The sequence below is a fragment of the Haemaphysalis longicornis genome, unplaced genomic scaffold (genome assembly GCF_048455015.1).
Source record: "Haemaphysalis longicornis isolate Haplotype H1 unplaced genomic scaffold, Haemaphysalis longicornis Haplotype H1 scaffold_55, whole genome shotgun sequence".
NCBI classification, from domain to species: Eukaryota; Metazoa; Arthropoda; class Arachnida; order Ixodida; family Ixodidae; genus Haemaphysalis; species Haemaphysalis longicornis.
This window is the reverse complement of record NW_027526394.1, coordinates 1,014,904-1,039,324: the sequence shown is the minus strand read 5'-3', so window position 1 is coordinate 1,039,324 and position 24,421 is coordinate 1,014,904. Positions and strand designations below refer to the sequence as shown.

The 24,421-nt window shown below is 47.4% G+C and overlaps 2 protein-coding genes across 9 annotated transcripts in view; one reads left to right on the top strand and one right to left on the bottom strand.

Moving 5' to 3' along the window:
• Positions 1-2,567, bottom strand: part of LOC144140901 (mitogen-activated protein kinase kinase kinase 15-like) — a 65,229-nt gene extending 62,662 nt beyond the window's left edge. For 7 of the 8 annotated variants that reach the window (XM_077672393.1, XM_077672395.1, XM_077672394.1 and 4 more), the window contains exon 1: positions 2,428-2,567. In XM_077672393.1, coding sequence (XP_077528519.1) covers positions 2,428-2,438 — 11 coding nt within the window. In that variant the 5' untranslated portion in view covers positions 2,439-2,567. The remainder of the gene's footprint in view (positions 1-2,427) is intronic. The other variant, XM_077672402.1, reaches the window with a different exon arrangement.
• Positions 2,568-2,844: 277 nt separating this feature from the next.
• LOC144140900 (homogentisate 1,2-dioxygenase-like) overlaps positions 2,845-24,421 on the top strand; it is a 41,132-nt gene continuing 19,555 nt past the window's right edge. The window contains exons 1-10 of the mRNA XM_077672392.1: positions 2,845-3,139; positions 7,581-7,652; positions 10,377-10,465; positions 13,200-13,308; positions 15,132-15,191; positions 16,987-17,078; positions 17,775-17,809; positions 17,914-17,993; positions 18,827-18,926; positions 20,704-20,825. Of these exons, the coding sequence (XP_077528518.1) occupies positions 3,116-3,139; positions 7,581-7,652; positions 10,377-10,465; positions 13,200-13,308; positions 15,132-15,191; positions 16,987-17,078; positions 17,775-17,809; positions 17,914-17,993; positions 18,827-18,926; positions 20,704-20,825 (783 nt within the window). The 5' untranslated portion in view covers positions 2,845-3,115. The remainder of the gene's footprint in view (positions 3,140-7,580; positions 7,653-10,376; positions 10,466-13,199; positions 13,309-15,131; positions 15,192-16,986; positions 17,079-17,774; positions 17,810-17,913; positions 17,994-18,826; positions 18,927-20,703; positions 20,826-24,421) is intronic.

Below are 24,421 nucleotides of genomic sequence, written 5' to 3'. Positions count from 1 at the left end.
CGGTTCACGAGTTTTGAACACTTATGAGTATATAAAGCGCTTGGATTTCGAAGCCTCTGGGTTATGTCGCGATGACAAAATGCCGTGTGGCTCTACTTGGGTCCAGCAAGCGAGCTACGACGACAATGCGATCCCCTAAAGTGCTCTGCACTTAAAAAAAAAGCCCCAGGACACCCAAGCATTTCTTAAAGGCCGTGAATGTGAAAGCATGAGTGTCCAGTTGAACGTCTGAGACGCCTTGCCCCTGCCTTGCGTTGAAGGGCTTTGCATGCCTGAGATGCATTGTTTCGCAATCTGCCTTAACACTTTCGAAAGCTGTCTTTAATCTCTAACTTAGCTGGTTGCGCCGCTGCACGTTCCTGCCGCTGTTGTTCACTCATTCAGCTATGCTTCCCTTCCCCCCTTACGGCATCTGTAATGTACTGGCACGGAGGGACAAAATCAAGCCTGTGCTAAGGAATGGCCTGTGCCATGGAACGCTTCTCAAGGAGCCGTTTCGCTGTCCGAGATGCCAACCTCCGCTTTCTTTTCTCCTGCATGGTCCATTTATTGCTTCCACATTAAACATCGCACAAGTTCAGTTTCGAACCCTTGGCGTTTGAATCGCTTGCATGAAATATCAGACTTGCCACTTTAAAGAACTACCTCCCACTTCCACGCCCTTTTTGAAATAAAGAACAGAGAATAGATTGCACATAGCCGTCATGAGGACTTTGCCTCCTCCCTAGATGATGGACATGATGACTGCAAGCTATGTGCTAAAAATACCCTTTCGCTCTATGCTGCCATAAACATTAATACAATCGGGCAAATTTAAACATGCAAACAAACAAACAAAAAGGAAGGTACAAGTAAAGCAGCACTTTTTGCTTAAAACTAAGTGTGTAGTTTATACCACATTAAAACATTCTGTGACGGACATTTATTTTTGCTCGTAATGTATATAAGGTCGACTGTACTTTATTCTGGATTATAACCTCGTCAAACGTTCAGAATTCTTCATGGTTTATACGTGTACGCTCAGCATTCTGGATTTTAGCTTGCATGTCTACTTTTTTTTTTTTTTTCAAATGTGCTGGGCGCGGGTATCACACAACGCTGCAGACAGGTTTACTTTTCAGAACTAGGAAACGTGTTTGTTACTCCCCAACGCGATCCGCGGGGGTGCCAACGGAAACGCCCTTCGCCCTCCGGTCAGCCGCTCAAAAACAACCTCCACATCCCGGCGCGGCCAGTCGAACTCCCGCGCGCTACACTCTCGACGCATCCCACGCAAGTTCAAAGTGCGGGCGGACGGGGCGCCGTGTGTGGTTATTGTCACGACGACGCCGCGTGCCGTTTATGATAAGCAATAAAAACACGGCGCCGCCGTACAATCTAGCTCCTTCCGCGCCGACGTATCGTGAGAATTCGCGCTTCGAAACAGCGCTATATAATGCGCCTTTCGCACGAGCGCTTGGACCGAAGCAAGTTAAAAGAGTTAGTTCGTTCCCTTCAGTCTGACTTGAAGATGTGACGATCAAGGCATGTTGTTGTTTCAACCACTAAAACTGGCTCAACTTAAGTTCCTTTTAATTCTAGTTGCCGCAGACTGACCGGGGAAATGAAACGTTCATCAAGTATTCGACACACCACCCCCAAAGTTTTTTTGTTTTTCTTTCTGGCGTGCCTTAGTTTCAAGACAGTGTTTTTGTTTTCAGCGATTCTTTGAAGGCCACGAGTCCGGCGCCAAGGCGAAAAGGCAGAATGGAAACACAAAACACACAAAAAGCATTCTTGGCAACCGAACACGCGATTCGAAAAACACAGAACGCGTACCGTCGCGGCTTCGTTAGCGATCGGCGAAAATGTTTCAGTGTGTTTATTTTTCTCTCGGCGGTCGCCGCAACTGCGTTCGGCACCCGTCTCAAGTTTTTGCTTTCCAAATTTGGAAGACACAGCGCTACACTAAATGCGCACCGTTTGAAATACGAAAACGGTTTCTTGCGTTTCAGAACATCAGCTGACCGCTAAGTTAACTTCTAAATGAAAAACGGCGCCAGCAGGGGCGTTCTTCGGCCCCGAGCGATTGCCACACGCAGTTACCAAAAACAGATGCTCGCCTATTTACGCCTTGCAGGCGGTATCTCGCGAAGACGGTGCGAAAACCCGAACCGATAACAGAGCCTTTACACCACGGACAATGCTGTCGCTGACCGGAAGAATGTCACTAGCGCGCCGTAAACACATATCCGTGAAAACGTCCTTGTTCGCGATCTAGCTCGAACTTGGTCACGCACGTACGGCGGCAAAATCAAGCACGTCGTAAAGCGATAGCGCCACGAATACGGGCGTCGTCCTAAGTTCAGGGGCAAAGGCCTACTTTACGCTCGCCACACCCACGCGGTGGTAACGCAATCATCCTATCGGACATGGAAATAATCTTACCGTTTGAACATGAGAATGTCATCCAGGCCCCGATTACCATGTCCTCTCACAAAATCCTCTGGCAGACGCCATACTTTGTCACGTGATAGCCTCCCACAGCCGCCTTGTTTGTTCACGTGATGTTGAAGGTTGTCAAAATGACGTTAAATATTCCTAGGTGCAATATGTTTCTTTAAAAAAATCTTATTTAGCCTTAGAGGTGTTTTTAATGTGCTATGAAGACCATTTCGGAATTAAAGCTGCTTCAAACCCACGAATGCAGTGTCTAGTGTCGGCATCTTTCGGCGTCGTAGAGCATTAAACCAACTATTTTCCGTCAGCTTTCGCACCCACTCCGGCAGGCTTTTACATGACAAAACAGATGGCGCTCACGCACTGCTCTTTATTAGAACAAACGTTTCTATTAAACGCCTCACCATTGCCACAGCTTGTTTGGTGTTTCTGTGTGTCACGAGCTTCGCGCTACACGTTTTTACATCAGCTCCGTACAAAAGCTACTACGAGGCGAGCGACGCAGTGTGGTGTGATTCTCCGCGAGAGGACGCCCACGGGGGAAGAGTGAAACCAGAACCCAAATTATCGTAGATTAGCTTTTGCCCCGTCCGGGCGACTACGCTAATCAGCGGCCGAGTAAAATACTGTCCTCTTTCACTCTGACTTCACTCGCTGTGTCTAGGTCGTCTGGGAAATGTCTAAGAAAGAGGAACTTCAAGTGAGTACTCTATGATCCCAAATACATTTGAAATATTCAATTTACTGCTCATACGTATGCTCATACGCAGCGGTACGGCGAAAAGCACGGACGATCTAGAACCTTTAGCTATAACTTCCCGGAAATTGTATTTAACTAAATAGCAGGAATAATAAAGCGAGGGGAAATGAAAGGACAATCTGTTTTAAGTTCGAAACTTTCTCAGAGTGGAGCATTTTTGACCAGTGTCCACAAATTAAATCCGCTCGACCCGCAGTTTAGCGTAATTAATGTCGAGAACAGTGCAAATACCGCATTTATTATGGGTGGACACAGCCGAGCCGCCACTGGCTTTTGCATATATGAACGCAATAAATTCCATCCTTCCAGATATAGGAGCTCCAATATTGTGTGCTCTGATCAACAAAATGCTTTATTGCATGCTCGCACGAAGTATACGTAATATAGAGACGTCGGCTTTTCTTTTTTTTTTTTTCGTCTGGAAGAGATGAGGTTTCGTCACCTTTGAGTAGCATGCAAAACCCGACAGCTTCGCTTTCCATGCATGCCAGCAGACGCCTCTGCGCGTAGTCATCACTGTCATAATTTTTAAAAAAATATACATTTAACGAAGTTAAAATAACGGAACAAAATATTGGGCGAAATTGTATGATGCAGGTGGAGTGACAGCAGCCGACAAAGCAGACGCGACGGTCATCCGGTTTTCGTTGGCAGACAGGCGAGCTGCGCTGTAGCAGACGACATTTGACGCCTCAGGGCAGCCATCTTTGTTGTCTTTTTACTTCGCGTTCCCCTATCAGCCGAGGCGCTGGGAAGCGCGCGCGTCTGGCACTTACGGAAAAACAAAAAAAGAGAGGTTTCTGGACATGTCAAACAGGATTCTTCGGGCGCCGAGATCTTTTCCCTGCCTTCGGGCCAGCAGCTTCAAGGCCGACCAGGCGCTTTTTCGTTCGCATTAAGCAGCATCGATGACGTCATCTACGGGTATTGGCGGCTTTAGTCGGACGCGGCACAAAACTGGACCTCTTCCGACTCGTTTAGCGTGTCAGCGTTGAGCAGCTTAGATAACTCCGAGTGAAGGCGAAATTTCTTCCGTATCGTCCTACTCGATATCGTCTGCAGATGGGAAGGGCAGGGTCAAGGAGGTTTCGCTATCTGGCTGAATCGTCCTGACATGCATGGGACAAGATAATCACTCGTTTTGTCTTCGCCTGCTAACCTATTTAAACGCACAAAAGACGAAAATCTTACTTGCTTCCTTTTAAGAAGGAGGGAAGAATTTTGTCTATTTTGCTGATACGGGGCTTTCGAGACAGGCATGCTTCTTTATAACACTCTGTATGTGGCAATTTGCACCTATCAAAGCCAATACGGACACACTGTCGTTCTCCGAGCCATGACGACACATTTAGCGACACATGGTGGTATATTGGTCACGGCACCTCTCTAGACTCACAGCGAACCGCAGGCACAATGTAACCCAATTCTTCTAACGCCGAAATTTTGAATGAATGCATTCGAGTGTTCTGACACCTTTCAACAGAAGCCTGTTCGATACGGCGAATTTGGGCCCGTTTTTGTGGCAATTGTTATTATTATTGCACCGATGAGTGCTTTAAACATTACACTTGCCCAAGAACCAGCGCTATAACTAGAACTGGTCTTGTCTGAGAGGTGTAAAGTATTTGTGCACAAACGCAGCAGGAGGAACAGGCGTTAGAAGTAAGCGGGTTGGTTCACGTGAGAAGTGTTTGCCAGCTGATCTGTGAGGGAGGTCAGTATTGAGTGCAATCTCACTTATCGTTTTTAAAGCCCTCGTCCGCCGTTTCAGATAACGGTTTTACATTTATTTGCTGCACAACTACTTGAGGAGGCTGGTGAAAAATCTGCAGTGATGCAGATAGTTCAATTGGAAAACTTATCTACGATGTTATTGTTGTCCACACTAATGTACAGAAAAATTTGTACGGTTGAAAAATATACCATGTAGAGTAACCCTTTCGTCACCAAATCTTGATTTCCGGTCACGCCATGAGCAGTATGGTGCGACCGGAAGTGATGTCGTCAGACGTATTTCCGCCAGAACGCAAAAAATACGACGTCACTTTCGACAACGTCATCACTAAAGACGCGTACGGAGGGACTTTAGCCATCAACAGTGGCGCTTGTGCAACGAACCGGCAGTAGCTGCGAAATTAGTGAATCCCGAAACTATAGACATACTGAAACAAGCAAGGATGTGCTCGTGTTAAGGATCCGTAGGTCGTTTAAATTAATTTGGAGAATTTCAACGACGTTTCCTATTTCACATGCGCAGCTTCGGCGCGCACAAATTTTATTATGTTAATTTTCTAGCGATTAAATTCGTTGCCTTACGCAAAGGGGAGCGAAGCACCTCCCGAAATTTCAAGGTATAGGGAGGAGTTCGCCGGGCCACTGGCTCTGTCTATCATTAATTACCGATCACCGACAATTATCTCGCGGTCGCAAGCGAAACGTCCTCGGCTCACATCACGGCAATCAACCATTTTTTTGCACTGCTGATGAACAAGAGCAAAAACAAAGAAAATAACGCGGAGTAAATTCAGACGGCACCCATTGCGTCCCGTGGTTGTTCTATCGCCCCATTTTTGCCCACTTGCTTTCTCGTTAACTTCTTTTTTTTTTTTTCGTTTCTTGGGTCTCAGCCCCTTGAAACTGTTCGGAAATAAAGCCTAACCCGGGGGGGGGGGGGGGGGGGGGGAGAGGAGGGTACTCGTGGGGGATACTTTCAAGGCCGAAAATGTGAATTTCGCTCTGTGGCGAGTTATACGAATACTGGTGTATAATTTATCTTAGAGAATTATAGTGCTCCGAACCTGTATTGGTGTTTATTTCCCTAGCTTCTGAGAAGAAAATTCATTAAAAACAAAACACTGCCTATGTATGCGGGTGAAGCTTGTCGGCCTGAAACCAAGCTAGAAAAAGGGCTATGGAAGAAGTTATACACTCAGTCGTTTTTATTTTCTTTCGACGTAGTAGTGGTAGTAGTAGTAGTATTAGTAGCAGTAGTAGTAGTAGTAGGAGTAGTAGTAGTAGTAGTAGTGCTCCCCTCTCTACATCTGTCGCCTGCCCTCCACTTCAATGAGAGGTTACTACTACTACTACCACTACTACTACTACTACTGCAACTACTGCTGCTTCTACTACTACTACTACTACTACTACTACTACTACTACTACCACTACTACTACTACTACTACTACTACTACTACTACTACTACTACTACTGCTACTACTACTACTAATAGTAGTACCAGTACTATTACTACAACTAAAAAAGTAGTAGTACCGAATAGCCGATCGGAAGAGGGGAATCAGGAGAGGGAAGTTGCAGCCTGTGTAGCAGGGGGCACTCAGTTCGTCTCGGCCAGAAGACTCCTATTTTACGCAATAAGGATTTGTCGATTCATTTGGCGTTAGCTGTGGGGGGAGGTGTAGATTTGGGGGCAGATGAGGACAGATACTGGGTTGGTGACTAGTTTGTTGCTGAAAATTTAACCGGCGCGAGATACTGGTGGAAAGTCAGCGAGTATTCTTCGAGTGGGGGCTTCGTTACATTTCTCCTTCTTGGCCGTTTCGTGTTGAAGTTGTACGAAAGAGGGGTTGAGAGTTGAAGGGGGGGGAGTCATGGGGGTCAGCCAGTAGAAGGGGATATAAAATGCATTCCGGAGCGACTGTGTGAGCGGCCTGGTTACCCAATCGTGACCAGGAATCGAGACTATTCGTGTGACTACTTAGTTGCGTTGAAGAAACCCGATGTGCACAAGCATTCGATTGACCAGAGTATCAGGCTAAACGAGATGTCGTAATTCTTGGACTGATCTGTATGATTCAGGAGCCCGTAGGTACACGATGAAGGAGTGAAGGATATATGGCTTGAAGTTCAGCTTCAAGCTGTGTCCCATGTACGTGGAGTGACGTGGTGTCATTCAGGGCTGGGTTGTATGGGCAATACCAGGCGAGTCCCACTCAATATTTTTTTACCTGAACTGGCTGCACTGCTGGAAGAAGTGCAGTATATGTTTTTACTAATTCATACCATCAGTGACACTCGCACTGGTCTGCACGACGCTGCACTAATATGCACCAGTTTAGGTAAAAAAATTCCCCTAGTGGCTCGAAATACTGGTGTTTGTATAGATATACACTTCTCCCGGGAGCTGGGATTCTGGTCGTTTTCTCAGTCGGTTCACACCGAGGGTGCCTGCTCCTCGTGGAACAGCTTATAGGGGTCTTGTGTAGAAAGGAAAGTAGAAAGTGTAGAAAGGAAAGTGTAGAAAGGAGCCCATATATGACATGGCTTCCATAACGCAGAAGTTTCTAGTGATTTCTATAAACAAAAGGTCAGAAATCTGCAGCGACATTGACGAGTGCGCTCTGCCGTGACTTTCATTTCAGTACCTGACGGGCTTTGGCAGCGAATTCGCTTCCGAAGACCCAAGGTGTCCCGGATCCCTGCCGGAGGGGCAGGTAAGCGTCGTTTTCCATTTGATAATGTATTGGTGTGTTACTCTGGATTGTTCAGTCTCGAACAATGTCGGCCTACGGGATCGCAGTTTTGTGATGAGTGTTCCAGAAGAACACTGATAAGAGCAAACCGACATTTTGAGGTGCTTGTGAACCACGAAATCCTGGATCCGGGAGCAAATTCGACAAGGAGATATCATAGTTCAAATTAACAAAACAAATGGACTTGGGCTGGCCACGTAGTAAGACAAAATGACAACCGGTGCACCCCCAAGGTAACAGAGCTGATACCGAGAGACGGGTATAGAAAAAAAGGCAGGCCAATGGCTCGATGTAGAGATGAAATAAGGAAATTCGGGGGCAAAGGATGGACTCGAGCAGCGCACGACAGAAGCGGTTGGAGGTCATTGGGAGAGGCCTTCGGCCTGCAGTGGACGACCACCTAAGTAGGGTGTTGATGATGATAATATCTTTCACAATTTCTCATTTGAAAGGACAAATAGGTGTGCAATGTCGATACCTTGAAAGCTAATGAACTATGCGAAGCCATGAAATTTTCAAAAGAGACATATATGAGCCATTTCGCTGATACAATGTATAGCTTTTAAAACCGCGCCGCCTTTATACAGAGCATTATAGCTTCGATTTTTCTGCAAAAATCTCTTCTCGATCGGCCTTTTCTACAAATGTCACAACGGGTGCACCCGCGGCAAGCCGGGTTAACAATTTGTGCACCCCTGTTTATGAACAGAAGAAACAGAATTTTTGTCTTTATTGTTTCGCAACGTGTTCAAGTATTTGGACGAGTTCACTAATTGAATACTTTCCCCCAAACTTACGAATCCGTAATTTTTTTTGGGAGTCAAGCTATAGCAAGATGACATGTCGGATTAGTAACTGGTGAGCACTGATTAGACAGCGCACGTTCAATAACGAGGACAACGAAGGAAAAGCTTGTTTTGTTTGCTTCTCGTACTCAGAAATGTGCACTGTTTACTCACGCCTCCAGTCTGGCTAGTTTTTTTGTGAAAAAAAAAGGGAGACCACATACAGAAACATAAAGCTGCGTTCTGCAAATGGACGTAGATTCCCAATACGTCAAACCCAATAAACGGGTTTGACGTATAGAAGTGATAACATCTACTACGTCCCGATTATTATTTACGGAAAAAAGAAGGTCAACATATAACGCACACTCTCACTGCTGAGAAGTGGTATGTCATGAAGGAGCGGGCTCCCAGCAAGGTAGTGCCGGACACTCTTGCCACGGGTTAAATCTGGCTTCCGCATGCGCCTTTTAGGCTTTGATTGAATTCATCACCACTCGATTGATTATGAGGTTTAACGCGCCGACGCTACACAGGCGACGAGGCACGCCGTAGTGGAGGGCGCCGGATTAATTTTGACCACCTGGGGATCTTTAACACGGGTACAAATCTCAAACACACGGGCGTTTTCGCTCGTGTGTTCGAGATTTCGGCGCACGTTAAAGATCCACAGGGGGTCGAAATTGCTGCGTTTTGGGCAGCACACTTTCCGGTTGTGCGCACTATATATCTTAGTGCACCGGTGGCGTACTTTTTTGCTGTAACTGTACCGCCGTACTATATATGTACTGCAACTATTGCAACTACTTATCTAATGCAACTATCTACGATCTACTATTATATACTACCTATGTATTAACAACTATGCAATTATCTATTTTCTACTGCAACTACTTATTTTGAGGATGAACCATAACAGCATTATTCACCTGTAGGCGAAAAGTAGCGCCATAGGGATGGAAGTTTGTTTTTCTCTAGACAGACGTTTACTGTCGCAGTGTTAGCTGGGGGAATGATAGCAAGCCGGTTTTTTTTTTCTTTTTGGCCCCGTGTGCGACGTTGTGAAGGTATACTTCGAATGACTCTATATACTCGGTTGAAGTGCGTGCAGTGGCTTACATTAGGGTGTGTGTATAATTGCGGCCGCACGAAATAGCGTGGTGTTTATTTGCCGTGTTAATTGCGACTGATCACCCTGGTAACAGTGTTTAAACTGAAATCACCGGCCTAATTTTGCTGGGGAAATCAAACAAATACAGTCGAGTCCAGTTATAACGATACCGTTTATAACAATATATCGGATATAACGATGAACAGCTGTGGCACCGTCAACTATTGTATTCTTTATATGGTAAAATAAACCGCTTATTACAATGCTCCAGTGCCACGATATCGGATATAACGATTGAATCCTGTTATACTGTGCACCAAAACTGCAACAGTGATGACTCTAATGACGCGGTTGCGCAGCCTACCTAGGCAGTGTTTTCGTAGGAGGCCTAAGGCGTGACACAGTCCCTCGGGGACTTTGTTTCCGCCAAGGACTTTTACCTCAGCTAGGTGAAGCACCAATAAATGCACTTGGAAAGGATTTGCGCTAGCTTCACACTCGGCAAACAATGGTGACCGACTGTGGCTTCTTTTCCGCAAATTAGTAGTAGTACGACCTTGCTGGCATGGTGCGAATAAAATGTTTTGAGCTCTGTTCCCTCTTTTTATTCCGCAACCCACTTATAACAATTATAGGTTATAACGATGAGGTTTCCATGGCACTTGGGTATTGTTATAAGTAAACTAGACTGTAATAATAAAAATAACAGGCGTAAAGCTATTAGGCCTTCCTTTTGAATGCGTGTGAACGCGCAATTGTGGCTATACCAGATGCCATCTGTCTGTGCAGAATAACCCGCAGGTGTGTCCATACGGCCTGTACGCTGAACAGCTGTCCGGGACTGCGTTCACTGCTCCAAGGGAGACTAACAAGAGAAGGTATGCTATTCGTGGATGAAAGCGTCGTTTACGTGCAAGCCGCTGCTTCCAGTGTGCAGTTGTTGTCAAAATTTTCTAGGCCAAGCCGAAAGCTATCAGGCCGCAAAAAATTCAAAGTAAAAGCTTCACGTCCCGAGCGAGGATGAAACGTTTTATATGCCGGAAAGCTAGAGAAAACACCTTTCTTCCTTACTGTTGTAAAATACTTTTGTGACAATTAAATGTAAGCTTCTTTTGTGAATTCTTTGTGGTCGAGAAGGCTTAGGATTGGCCTAGAAAATGTTTACAATGGGTAGTACGTAGAGCAGTCCGTAGCTGATTAGGATTTCTTTTTTGAAGTGAACCAAGGGCACTTCGCTGTGCATCCACACAAATGGTACACAGGGAAATGAGCCAATTGCGTTATTTTAGTGTGGACCATTCGAAAGCGAATGATTTTCTATGTAACGTTTGTATTGGTATACGTGGTTCGGGCTAAAATATTTCCTTTTTGTAAATCTATCGCGGGGAGAAACCTAACTGAGCTAATTTTTTTTTCGGATATGCGGTGCGGTCAGTTCTGTGTCGTAGGAATGGAAGAACTATTCATAGTACTTTTAATACTCGGCTATAGATTGATTATCTAAAATAGTGTAAGCGAATAACTGAACAATTTATTGATTGATTGTAGGGTTTAACGCGCCGACGCAACGCAGGCGATGAGGCGCGCCGTAGTGGAGGGCTTCGGATTAATTTTGACCACCTGGAGATCTTTAACGTGCGCCGAAATCTCGTACACACGGGCGTTTTTGCTTTTTGCCTCCATCAGAAAAGCGGCCACCACGGCCGGGAATCGAACCTGCGACCTCGTGCTCAATAAATGAACTGTGCTATAAGTAGTCAATTATTGCCATAATGTGGAACTTTAGACTGTTGACTGCCGCGAAATCATCGACATATTACTATAAATACACATATAAAAATTTTACTGCTCGAAGAAACGATGACAAGAAAAGACAGAAGAACGAGCGCAGTCACACAACTAAACACTTATTGAAAAGCCAGAACATTATACAATGGAGTGGTCATATGAGCATCTGCATGAAGAGGGGGGGGGGGGGCACTGTACGTTAACGTTATACAAAAAGAAAGGCTACCCAAGAGAACGTTGGTGTTTAATCATTCGTGTCGTCTAGCCGTGAAGTTTTCTAATATGACTCCGTTCCAATTCGGCCAACTGTCTTTGTTACTGAAGTTACTAACACTAATTTCAATAGGCTGCGAAACACGTCAAAGAACCTCTAATGAACTGCCGTCTGATAGAAGCGCTGAAGCGAACAATTTATATGTTGAGGAAAATTACCAGCAGATGAAGATAATAAAGTTTTGTCGGCATATTACATCGATAAAATTTTATCGAAAAATTTTCGCTGATTTTCGATCAGTGTTTCGGTGTATTGCTTGCCACCCTTCCAGGAATGTCGAACCACGGGTTATTTATGCCACACGTGTTTTTAGTGTTTGGAGTGTTATACGCTCAGCTGCATAGCTATAGCTCTATCGAACTCGGCGCGGGATGGTGAAATAAATTGCGTGTTAAAGCAAAGCTTTGCCAGTTTCGTCGAGCCATTTTGCCGTCGTGGAGAATTTGACCTTCATTTGACCGCAGCTGCGCCGTGTCCTTGGCATCACATCAGGTGACCCGCCGGGCCGAGCTCTGCCCACGGCCGCATTCGCTGGCTGCCGCCGCTGCCGGCTTGACGCATGCGCTCTACGCGGCGGGGTCGCCGCCTGACCCCGTGACTCACCGCGTGCATGCGAGCTTGGCCATGGATGAGAGCGAGGCCGGGCCGTCTTCTCTGAGCATGGGGCGGGAGCGGGAGGTTTGAGCCGTCATCGGCAAGCGGCGTGTGACCACCTCGCGGATATTGCCCGGCGAGCTGCATCACTGGAGACAGGGTTGGATTGGATAGGATTGGATAGGATAAGCTAGCGTTGGATACTGAGGAAGAGCGAGCCGTTCGGCTAAGAAAACGCCGGTAGCTTGACCACAACTGTAGACAAAGACAGGCTTTGGACGAACAGTATAATAATTACAGCTAAATGAAAGTTTAACCAAGTGAAACCAAGACTCAACCGGGCTGGCCAAGCTTTCGCTTTGCATATCCAGGGTTCGCTGAGCTAAGCCACAGCCATTTTTTCAGATAATTTAAACGTATTTATTGGTACAATACAGAATGCCGGGGTGTGTCTATATTTGTCGGTCCCACCGCCTGGGCCCCTATATTCGCGACCATCCCTACCTCATCCCTCGTTCCTCCTCCGCTCGTACCAGTCACTAGGGTGCGCATGTCGCGTGCCATTTCGCGCCCCTAAATTTGGAGCGTGGAATGAGTATACTCTACACACCAAACACATGTTATTTGTTATAATCACAACTGCAGTCCTTTTCAAAGCTAATGAACTTGGGCCAATATGCTTACACAAACGCCAGGAGCGCTAGTATTGTTGCAATGCCCAGTAGGAACCAACTCGCAGCACCAAATAAAGCGCTTCAAAGGTCGGAATTTCGTACCAAGTCCGTACGAGGTCCACAAATAAATTTCCTGGGTCGGGCAAAGTCCCATACGCTAGCCGTTCGGCCCGCCCGGCCCTAGAGAAGGCTGGGCCCGGCCTGTGCAGTGCTCTAGCATCATAATGTATTGTCCGTGAGCGGTAAGGCATCAGCGTAATTCCCGTACCTTCCTTCCCGCAGCTGGCTGTACCGGATAAGGCCATCCGTGCAGCACGCGCCGTTTACCAAGTACGCCGGCGACAACAACCTGACCGCCGACTGGAATACCAACTACCCTAACCCTAACCAGGTAAGTGAACAAGGCGTTCGCATAAGCACTCCATCACCCAAAACTGGCGGACTTTATGTCTCTGGCCGTAACGTTATGTTGGCAAGCATGAAAAAGCGCGACAAACGTAGAACGTGTTGCACCATGAGCAACGCCGACTCTAGATGTCCATTGGTTAGTAGTAAAAAAAATCCCGGGCCATCTTCCCAAACGTAAAACCTGAGGAGGGGCGAAGCATGCAGTGTGTAAGTGTATTTTCGACGCCTTGGCGTTTTTGCCAACGGAGATGAAACCGTTGGGGAGTATAGGTATGTAGCTTCGCTGTAAAATACTGTATTTGAAGCACGAAGCTCTCCAGCGCGAGGAGTAAACGAGTTTCCCGGTGATTTAGTACCGTGACTACATGAGACGAACGACGATTACGACGACGACGACAGGAGACGCAAACAGACCCAGCCCGTAAAGTGCTTCGCGCCTAATAATGCTATGAAGTATTCCCAGGACAAACGTCAACGCACAGTAAAACCAACCGCCAGCGTTCGTTCTGGCCCAACCGTACACTCATTTTGAATACCATACTTCAGCAGAAGTTGATTTTAAAGCGAAGCTTTCTGTGGATCACTGATGGCGTCTGCAGTCTACCTCAAAACCCACTGCCGAAAAGCTAACTTTCTCTCGGACAAACATGATGATCGTGAGTGAAGTCAAAGAAAAACACGACTGCTGTGATCAGAATCGAACTTGGGTCCCTCGCTTTTTGAGCCCACGTTTACCCGATGTGCCGTTCCGACCCGGTCGAAGCCTAAAGCAAAGCTTTCTATGCGTCACTGATGGTGTCTGTAGTGTACCTCAAAACCTACTGCAGCAAAGCCAACTTCCACCTGTAAAGCATACTCTGCCTCAAACATACTCTGAAACAGGTGAAGCCTGCTTTAGGTTTTCGTATCAACAGAGGAATCCCTCACGAGACAGCTTCGCGTTGAACCATCGCCGACGTTAGACGGAGGGGTACGTCATTTTTTTGCATGGCAGTCTGCTAACGAAGTAGACGAACTACTCAAAAAAGGCCGGATAAAGGTAGAGCTGAAGAGATGAAAGGAAGGAGGTGTAATCGTAGCGAGCTTACATAAGAATTCCTTGAGCAGCCTTAGATCTGCAAGAGATGTAGAGACCGCGAAATCTTTATCTAGCGTGCGCGAGTAGCGGCTATTCATGAGTTAGCGCCGTATGACGGAAGCCAAGTTGCAAATAGGTCGAGATTAAGTGCATGCTCAGAAACCGAGCTCAGCTGGGCCCATCGTCTGTTAGGCTGTTCCTTATTAAGGGCGCCATAACACCGAAAAATCGCCTCTCGCGAATGCTAGTTAAAGGTTTGGCCGACTGTACATCTGCACAGAGGGGTGCACATTTCCAAAAAAAAATGCAATGCTTCTCCAGATATATAATGTACTTCAGGTAAGATCTTTATTGCAGCTAATTAAGGGAAGCTGCACACCGTACTGCATGACCTGAGGCAAAATGGGATAAAATCATCGACCATCAACTGGAACACCACACGATGAACAGTGTGGGGATGAGGCAAGACAGCCAGAAAGCTACGCTTGAATTACAGCCCAACTACAGTCACTGAACTCTATCGTCTATAGCGTCGTAATGCTGGGCACACCTCTTTACGCTCTGTCCTTACCTTCCCATTCTTTTACTGTTTTCATCCTTTCCCCCAATGTTCCCCATTTCCCACGTGTAGGATAGTAAAAAAAAGCCAGAGCCTAGTTGACATTCCTGCCTTTCTTTTACCTTGATTCCTTCGTTCTGAAGCTCAAAATTTCCACTTTTCATTCCAGCTCCGATGGAAGCCTTTCGAAATTCCGGACCAGGCCAAGGGGTCCATCGACTTTGTGGACGTAAGTTAATGGCGACAGGTTTGAACTTTTTGAACGCGGGCTAGCATTGGCGCTTACCAACAGCTAAGCATATCGATTTATGCAGATTCTCACTGAAACCTTCAATAGAATAATGACACAGAAAGGAAACACAATCGAACCATAGCACTAACGCGAAACAGGGCATTGCGACAAGAAACAACTGAGTGAGCGTACGAATCTTCCTGCGATAAATCACGCAAGGACAATACATATTGCGTAACTGCCAACAGCACCCACGTTCATGACATTGCCTGTGTTTCTGGTCATCCGATGCAAACAAACCTCACAAATATGTAGCAGTTCTGAAAGGAGTCAAAGCAGTTTAATTGAACAGGCGAATTAAAATTAGTTTACTGCTGCCATGATTTATTACGGAGCACCGTTTGGAAATATTTATATCATGATCCTATATCATAATCGCTTATCGTGAAAGCGGCGCAAAATGCTTGCTAGCCGGGGCTCGGTAGAATAAAGGGCAAGACACATCGGCGCGCAGAGCGGCGCTTTTCAGCATGTGTTTTCCCCTCTCCGAAACCGGTTTTGTAGACTTCTGCGTGCTCCTCAGAGCTGCCGCACTGGTTTTCCGAGGAAAAACGCGTGCGGTGAACAAGGTTTTCGTGTGGAAGCTGAAACGTCTTTTTTACCTTTTAAAATAAACCTTTCGTCTGCGATCCCAAGTTTTTCACAACGTTTCCTCTCTGTACGTGCTAAAAGAAATGGACTTAACGGAAGTGGTTCGGCACTCCCACATATCCTCTGTATACGAAAGAGCGGCTGAATTCGCTCCAGGGGAAACTTTTGACGGGACCCCTTTCGTTGGGGTCCTTTTTTGCAGCACGGGGAGAGAAGGAAACAAAGTTGAAAAGGAGAGCGAGATATGAGAACTGGACCAGGTGCAGTACACTGAAGTGTACCGCACGCCGCTACGGCGTTTGCGCGGAAGACTCGAAACTGGCCTCGCGCAGGCAAAGTGGCACCGACCATGCGTCCAGCCCTGTACAAACGACCGGTTTTACGCTACTCAAATCTCTTGCAGATAGAGTATGTTTAGGTGGTTGTAATGCTGACTTTTGTTTGCGGCGGTTTCAAAGATAGAGCAACTTTTAATACTCACTTACCAACGCGTTGTCGATCACACCATTCTGCCATGCCATTACACGCCCGGCACAGACGGAGTACTCGTCATTCGACAGGACAGCCCACCCCAGTGTAGTGTCATGACAGCCGTTGCAGAACCAATAAAATACGGGTTCAAAACAAAGCGAACAATTGCCCCTTTCCCTCAAATTCGCCGAGAAAGCTCTGCTGAATACCGCCGGCATATGAGTCACGCTACGTAATGTGCACCGGAAACCTTGCCTTACGGCCACGCGTCTGTCTGAACACGCACATAAACGCGCTGCTTGATGGTCGGAAAGGTGCGGCTCAGCTGAAAGACAACGCGGACACACCCCAAGCGCATACAGTGCGCTGAATGACACTTCGTACGTTGCCTCATCGACACCAAGATGGCTTTTTTTTTTACGCTGGCTCGGCGACGCGGGAAGTGTCGCAGCGTTTTCTCATTGCCAGGTATTCATGAATACAAGGTTTGTTTACACGCCATTTTATGACATTCAACCAAGGAAGCTAAAAACTTTCCTCCACCTAGACGTACAAAACCCAATGATCTGTTTGTGTTCCGCGTGGCCTCGGAGCAACAGAGAATGCCAACTTTTTAGATAACAAAAGTCAGTCTTAAATCCATCTTCCCTGTATTTGTGTACTCGACCAGGGCCTCAACACCGTGTGCGGTGCGGGCGATGCCAGGACCCGCCATGGCGTGGCCGTTCATGTCTACTGCTGCAACATATCCATGAAGGACAAGTAAGACTCAAGATTACGCTGCCGGCATGCGTGTGCATCGTCAATTGGCAAAGAAAGCGGAGTAATTTAAAGTTTGCTGCGTCTCAATACTAGAACGGTGAGGGAGGCGGTCGCAGTTTGTTGACACCCGCCTTAGGCGTACAAGTGGCTGCACTGCTGCTTCTGAGCCCGTGTGCGCGGGTTTGATTCCCGGCCGCCGCATTGGCGTAGTGTTGAGCAAACACAGGAATTTTCACTTGCAAACTTGAGTTCTAGTCACAGTCTGTTGAATAAACAGGTTAAATTGTTAGTTGTGGTGCCGCCACACGAACGGGAGCCGGTCTTACAAAAGTCAATGTGATGCACGCGCATTTTCCGGACAAATTGAAATAAATTTCTGAAGAACGAACAGAAAAACTGACTCTTGGAATGACATGCAGATGGCTTTTCAATATTTATCTTGTTGTAGTCACTGTATCTAGAGCATTAGATAAAAGCGCTGATGTGCCCATATAACTACAAGCAGCCCCTGAATAACGGGCGAAATAGAACGTTCATACAAAATGCAGATTATTGCTCTAAATATTGTGTCCCGAAAAACATCATTCGTCGCGGATGAATGCATGTTCCCAAGAACGAGGGAACGAGTAATTGACAAACTGTTACATTTTACGAAGAACTTTCTTCTATTCATTTCACTGTTTTTCTCGCTTTCAGGGCGATGTACAATTCTGACGGGGACTTTCTGATAGGCAAGTCAAACCTACCTCCCGTTATTGCGAGTTCGATGTAGCAGGCAGAGCGTACTAGAGACGCGGCGCCACTTTTCTTATCGCTGTGCCCATGGGCCTCGCAGTTCCCCAGCAAGGCAGCCTGTCCATTATCACAGAGTTCGGCCGCATGCACGTGGAGCCCAACGAGATATGCGTCATTCAGGTAAGCGGCCACAAACTCTGCGACCAATACTTGACCCTTGCTCGTGTGGAAATTTTGTACCGCACGCCTTGCAAGGCTCTCTTTCAAGAACTTGTATTATTTCTATATTGCCTATGTTAACTTCCTATTGAAGTTTCCTGTACTACGGATTTTTACGCGAATAGCGGCAATAGAGTGTTACAGCAGAGCGCAGAACCGGTCCCGGTACGGTACCGGTACACATGCACACAACTAGTTTTTCCGCCTCTGCGCACGCGCGGCTGCACCGATCGCCTACCGGGTACCATACCGGGACCGGTTCTGTGCTCTATGGCTGCAGCGGGAGTAGCGGCTTTTTTTCGCGGCCGTTGAGAATAAAATTCAAGTTTAAGTTAACATACCTGCAGTAAAAGTTAGGTTTACCACAGGTTCCCATAACTGCTGGCGTTATCGCATAGCTGTTTGCCATCCTTGTGCCGGTACAGTTTTTGAGGGAAGCGCATCTCTTTAATCTTTTGGCATAAGAACTTGCAGTTGGCTGAAGTAGCGCATATATAAAAGCCAACAACGACCCATAATCAGCATTTGTTGCGTTAACTAGTCACGGCTTGTTAAAATTGCAAGCGGATGAAGGGTGTCATGACTCTATACGTGCACCCATATAACACAAGCGTAAAGCCTCGTGTACTAAGGCTATCTGCGGTCTCTTTTATTCAACAGAACTTAACCGTAAGCTGTCAGCACATGAATATAGTGAGAGATTTTCAGCTGTTTTATGTTATTACCTAGCATTTATTTTACGGCACTGCCATTGATGCGTATTCACGCGACGCTGCTGACCCTGCGCCACACAGCAAGGGATGCGATTCCAAGTGCACGTGTCGGGGCCCAGCCGTGGCTACATCCTGGAGGTCTTCGACAATCACTTCGTCCTGCCGAACCTCGGCCCTATCGGTAAGACACGCGGCGGTGAGGTCCCTGTGTCACTTTCAACTCTCAGTGACTAGCCTGACCGTATACAAGCGTTGTTTTGCTGATTACCTGCGCCTTTCGAAAGAATGTGTTTTACTGGGCATATTCCTCAAAAACTGACGCAACGTGTTCGGAGAGAAAGTCGCGTTGGTTGTGTATTAAATGGAAGAGGTCTAAGTGATCTGAGGGACCTTTTGGTATGAGTCTCTCCTCCGTTTACCTGTCGGTGAAATGCTGTATTATTCCGACTCTCTCGTCCTCCTCTTCTGCTCGCACTCACCATTTTTGGGTCTATCCTGAGTAAGCGAAGAGAGCAAGTGTGAGCAGCTACACCCGTTAATGACGTGATTAGATTTTGGGTGTTTGAATTTCGCGCCTAGTTTTTTTGCTGTGAACCAGCAGGAAACTAGGTCTTAGCTCAAGCAAACACCTGCCGTGGTGGCCCAGGACTGTACGGTGCTCTGCTGGTACATACGATGGCTGCAGAGTTCAATTCCCTACCGCAGCGGTAATGGTATTTGGTGCCTTGTAACACTTGTAAACTGATGAAACTTATAAAAACAAAACTTATAAAAAGACAGAAACCAAATTAGTAAGACGCAAATGTAAGGAATGGAAATAATGATAACCAACGTACGCGGTGAGAAGTAGGCGAAAGAACACAGAGACCCATGTGTAGAAATGTAGAAATAAGAATGTGTGCGTGGGGGGGGGGGGGGGGGGGCGGAGGGGGGGAGGGGGGGATAGCGAAATGTACTCACATTATGAAGGGTAGGGGCAGTAGTAGCCCTATGGGAGAGGCCTTTGTCCTTCAGTGACATAAGTAATCTGATGAAGATGATGACATCAAAGTCGTGTGGAGACCGTTACAGCTCCACATATCTGACTATTCAGGAGGCAGTTATGGTTTCATATGATCAGAGATAGGAACACGGCACTTCTTTTCGTTACCGCTTTCGCAGACTTTTGCCAGGTCGCAACTTTCTTGAGTTCAATCAGCGGGCAAGCAGCCTTCTTTATCTTCGTTTGCCACGGTTATATTCAACTCGACAGCATTAGTCACGGAGACGTTTCAAAAGTGTCGAGAGAGAGAGAGAGAGAGAGAGAGAGAGAGAGAGAGAGAGAGAGAGAGAGAGAGAGAGAGAGAGAGAGAGAGAGGGAGAGAGAGAGAGAGAGAGAGAGAGGGAGAGAGAGAGAGGGAGGGAGGGAGAGTATTTGAAAAAAAAAGGGAAGGGGTGTGGTCAGCTTGCGAATTTCAGGGGTCCGCGAGTCCACTCTGATACCAAGACCCGGATCTCCAGAGCTTGTGGGAGCTCCGGCTCTGGGCTGGGCAGGGCGGCCGCCCACTGCTCGAATGAGGAGCTGGGGAGCGGAATTAGGGTAGTCCTGACAGGAGTAGACTACATGGTTTGTTGTGATGGTGATATTGGAAGTGCAATATAGTATTGGAAGAGGGAAGATAAAATACGTGAGAGGGTAGTGTGGCTTTAGAGTGTGCCTGCTTGATTCCGGCGTCACACGTGAGCTTCGCATTTGGTGGGAGAGTGGTGGGGAGGGGGATGCGTTCCTCTTGCGGAAAAGTAATGCGCCAGGGGCTTCAATGTGACGCAGGTCGCTAGGGGTGAGGACGGAAGTGAGTGAACCCGAGACATCAAGGAAAATAACTTTAGCCCTACGTCCGTGTATATAACATTCAAACGAAAGAGTAGTCCCCTTGGCGCTGTTCACGCAAGCGCGAACGAACAACTATTCTCTCCAGGTGCCAACGGGCTGGCCAATCCGCGCGACTTCAAGACCCCCACGGCCTGGTTCGAAGACCGCGACGTGAACGGATTCCTGATCGTCAGCAAGTACCAGGGCTTCCTTTTCCAGGCAGCACAGGCGAGTAACCGCGAACATTTTCGATCCAATTCTATTCTATTTTACCGTGTTTATTATTTATTAGTTCTAAAGCAAATATATATACGGCTAGACGAAATGAAAATCCGGCGGTCCCGCGTACGCAGAAAACTCAGTCGGCGCACCCCCGTAAGCATTCGCGAAAAGAAAAAGGTTGGAGTTACAAGTTGGAGGTACAGGGGGAGAGTGTCGCACCTATCGACACTGCTAAGTAAAAACAGCGCATCGGAGGGAGCCAAAAACACCCGGGCCATCTCCACTAACGCGAAATCTCGGGAGGGGCCAATCATGCAGTGTGCGCCGGTGTTTCCCACAGCAAAATCACTGCTAATGGGCAATCGTCAATCGCAGAAAAGAGCGTTTCTGGAGCCAACGCGCGCCGTTGCCTCTCTCTTGCCACACGGCACGCGCTGATTGGGCGCGGGAGAAGCACCGGTTAGAGGAGCAATCGCGCGCTTGCTGAGGCAGTGGCGCCCCCTCTTGGGTTGAAACAGAATTGAGCAATTAAGTGAGGGACAGACAGGCCGTAAGTTGTCTTCGTGTCACACGCCACAGCATGCTAAGAAATATGCTTTCCAGGAGAGAACCTGGCGTTTGAAACCAATTTCGAGGCAGAATTTAAGAAATTTCTGTTATTAATGCTATAAATCCTGATAATTCCTGTATTTTAAATTAGTTTAAAGCATGTTAGTTTCTTTTGAACCGGTTTTATTCATTATGCACTTGTTTTTGTCCAATCGTTTGTCAACTTAATTTATCGTGACGACAGGAGGCGGCGACGACAGGTGACGCAGACAGCTCGAGCCCCTAAGGTGCTTCGGCCCTAAAAAAGGTTCTCTCTCCCAGCAAAGCACAGTGAGGGTTATTGCGTGAAGCACACCTCAAGAGAAAACAGCGGGCAGGGGCGGCGGCGCTTGGGCGGAGACGCACGTTACAGCTTCGCTGGTGACCCATCTGTACGGAATCCACGAACGCATTCGTTGCCGCATTATTTCTCCAGTTCCTTTTGCGCCGCACTCTATTCACCCCATCTGCAGTAGCAAGCCGTTAGTGGAGCTAACGTCTTCAGTAATATTTAAAGCTGTCTCTGTCTTCCTATTTTTGGCCTGCAGTGGCTACTTAATACGTCTTCATTTTCGAGAAGGCATGAACATCTAGTGAGTAATTTCAAAGAAGGGGCAGTTCATGAACCGCGAAATTGCCGGTGTACGCTCCTTAGCCACGCTTTCACGATCAAAATGCGGAACAGCTCCAGGTTTTATGGCGAGAGGCGACATTTCTCTCATTCAAACCTTCTGAAACCTGTCCGAGGTACGTAGGTACGTAAAGCTATACACTAAATATTGCAAATAAGTCAATAAAAAATTGTAGGTGTCTGCAACACGACGCTCTCTCTCTGACCCTGACAACCTGGTGCGAAAACTGCCTCTATTGAATACCCGGTTTGTTAGAGGCACGGTGTAAGATATACGTTTAGGTGTGGACACAACAGCCCAAAAATCTGACAAATAGAGTTGGTGGCGCCGTGGCGCCGCGCGTGGACCTTTGATTGAAAGGACATCTGGTGGCGGAACTCTTAACTAAGCTTCGAAGCGACCGAGGCTTCAAGTGACTTGAACAACGACTGTCCTTAGCCAGGTGGTTCGCAGGAACCAGCGGCATGCGTGTAAAACAACATTGTTTGAGCTCACCGTGTGAGCTTACACAACGCGATCTTAACGCGTAATTTATTGCATTGTTTAAACAGCTGCGAGATTCCTCAGAACATTGGACACCGGCAGTGAGTTTGACAACATCAATTCGTCTCCGCTGCTTCGTACATGGACTTACCCCAGTTGTGCAACGTCATTTACGACGAAGAAACATCAGCGTACTCGCCGCCAGTTTAATCCATTTCACAAACTGCCTACTTTCGTTGTATGTCGGGGCGTTGTTCCGGCAGCGGACGCTTCTTTTGCCGCTGCTTGTACGGAGTAGCTTGGGGGGTAGTAGCCAACGTTAAAGTCGACGGCACTGCATCGTTTGCGAGCGTGCACCTCTTCGACATTCATTAGTGCATCCCCTCAAAGCATCAAAAAGAACCCTTTCGCGCAACCGCACTCTCAGAAAAATGCTGACGGCAAGTAGCATCATTTTCTGCTGGGGATGGCTGCAGAGCACGCATTCATTCATTTAGGATCACAGGTAACGTTAATTACTGTCACGTTTTCTTGCCATCCGTTGCAGTACGTACTCAATAAAACATTTGCACCCCATTTTTTCTTTGCGCAAGCATAAAAAGCGCAGCATCAAATCTCATTTTTGTGAGCGCTCAACGGCTACCGCGGCACACATTCCCTTCGGTTTAGCGTTTTATACCTTCTTTTGATTGTTACCGACTGAAAACACATGCTTAGAACACATTGAAATACTGGGCCGGGCGCAAAGGCTTTCGCACGGCTTTCTTCAAATTATCGTCTGCACCCCCGGCCGACGGAAGCAGCCAAGCTGCGGCGAGCAGAAATCGAGCAGACGACCGGTTACGGAAGCTGCCGAGAAGGCCCGACAAGGCGCCGAAGAGATCCGAACACCTCCGAGTTGGCGGCGCTCGGGCAGCTTCTTTTCTCTGCCGCTGGAGGGCGCTGCCATCAACGGTCTCAGCGGCGCCAGTTTGGCGACTTTATCAAAACCAAGAGCGCACGTTCGTTTTGTAAGCTGTGTCCTCTCCTAATAATATATCTTACACCGTGGTTAGAGGCAAACGCTACACCAGTATCGAAGGAGTGCAATATATTTTCAGACTTTCGTTGCTGGAACGACTTTTAAGGGTCATTTTTGAGCGCGCGCTACGAAATATGTCTACGCGCGCTACGAAATATGAATCCCAAGCAGCACCACGGGCGAGCACAGCGCGACACATGCATCGAATACGCCAGACGGGCCGAGCTCTATGGTTATTTGGCCTTCCCGAATCAAGAGTGTAAATACTAGACGACCACAATATCACACAAGATAACACTACGCAGCTGTTTAAGTCACGCGGCGGGTGCTGCCAACGAGACGGCATCTTATCTCACGGCACAACAGGCGCCTGCGTTTGCGCATGGCGTGTGGTACAGTAAAGCCCGCTTATATCGAACAGCACGAGGATTGTAAAATAGTTCGATATAGCAAAAATTCGATATAGAAAGTGAACCAAAAAAACTTACATGAGAGCAATCTTGCCGGCGGAGTCACGAGCTAACGCTGAGCTCTTACCACCCTGCAGTTCACTATTGATACGACAGTTCCTCGGAAACAAAACAATCATTTATTGGGGCGAAAGAACTGCGTGAGTGTAGCTTGCTTCTTGGAGCGCAACGCGTTGCTGGTGACTGCTTGACCACGGTATCTAAACAGTCGACAAGCACAAGACCGCTGCCCTCAGTGGCACTGCAGTTTCGCCGTAGCTGGGCCACGGTAGCGACGGCTTCGCTCGTGCTCGGAAGCGGCACGGAGTCCTCGGCGTCTTCGACGGAGCGGAGACAAGCGTGGAAAGAAGCGAATAACGGTGAACCCAGCGAACCCAGCGAACCGAGCAAGTGCGGGCAGCGAGTGGC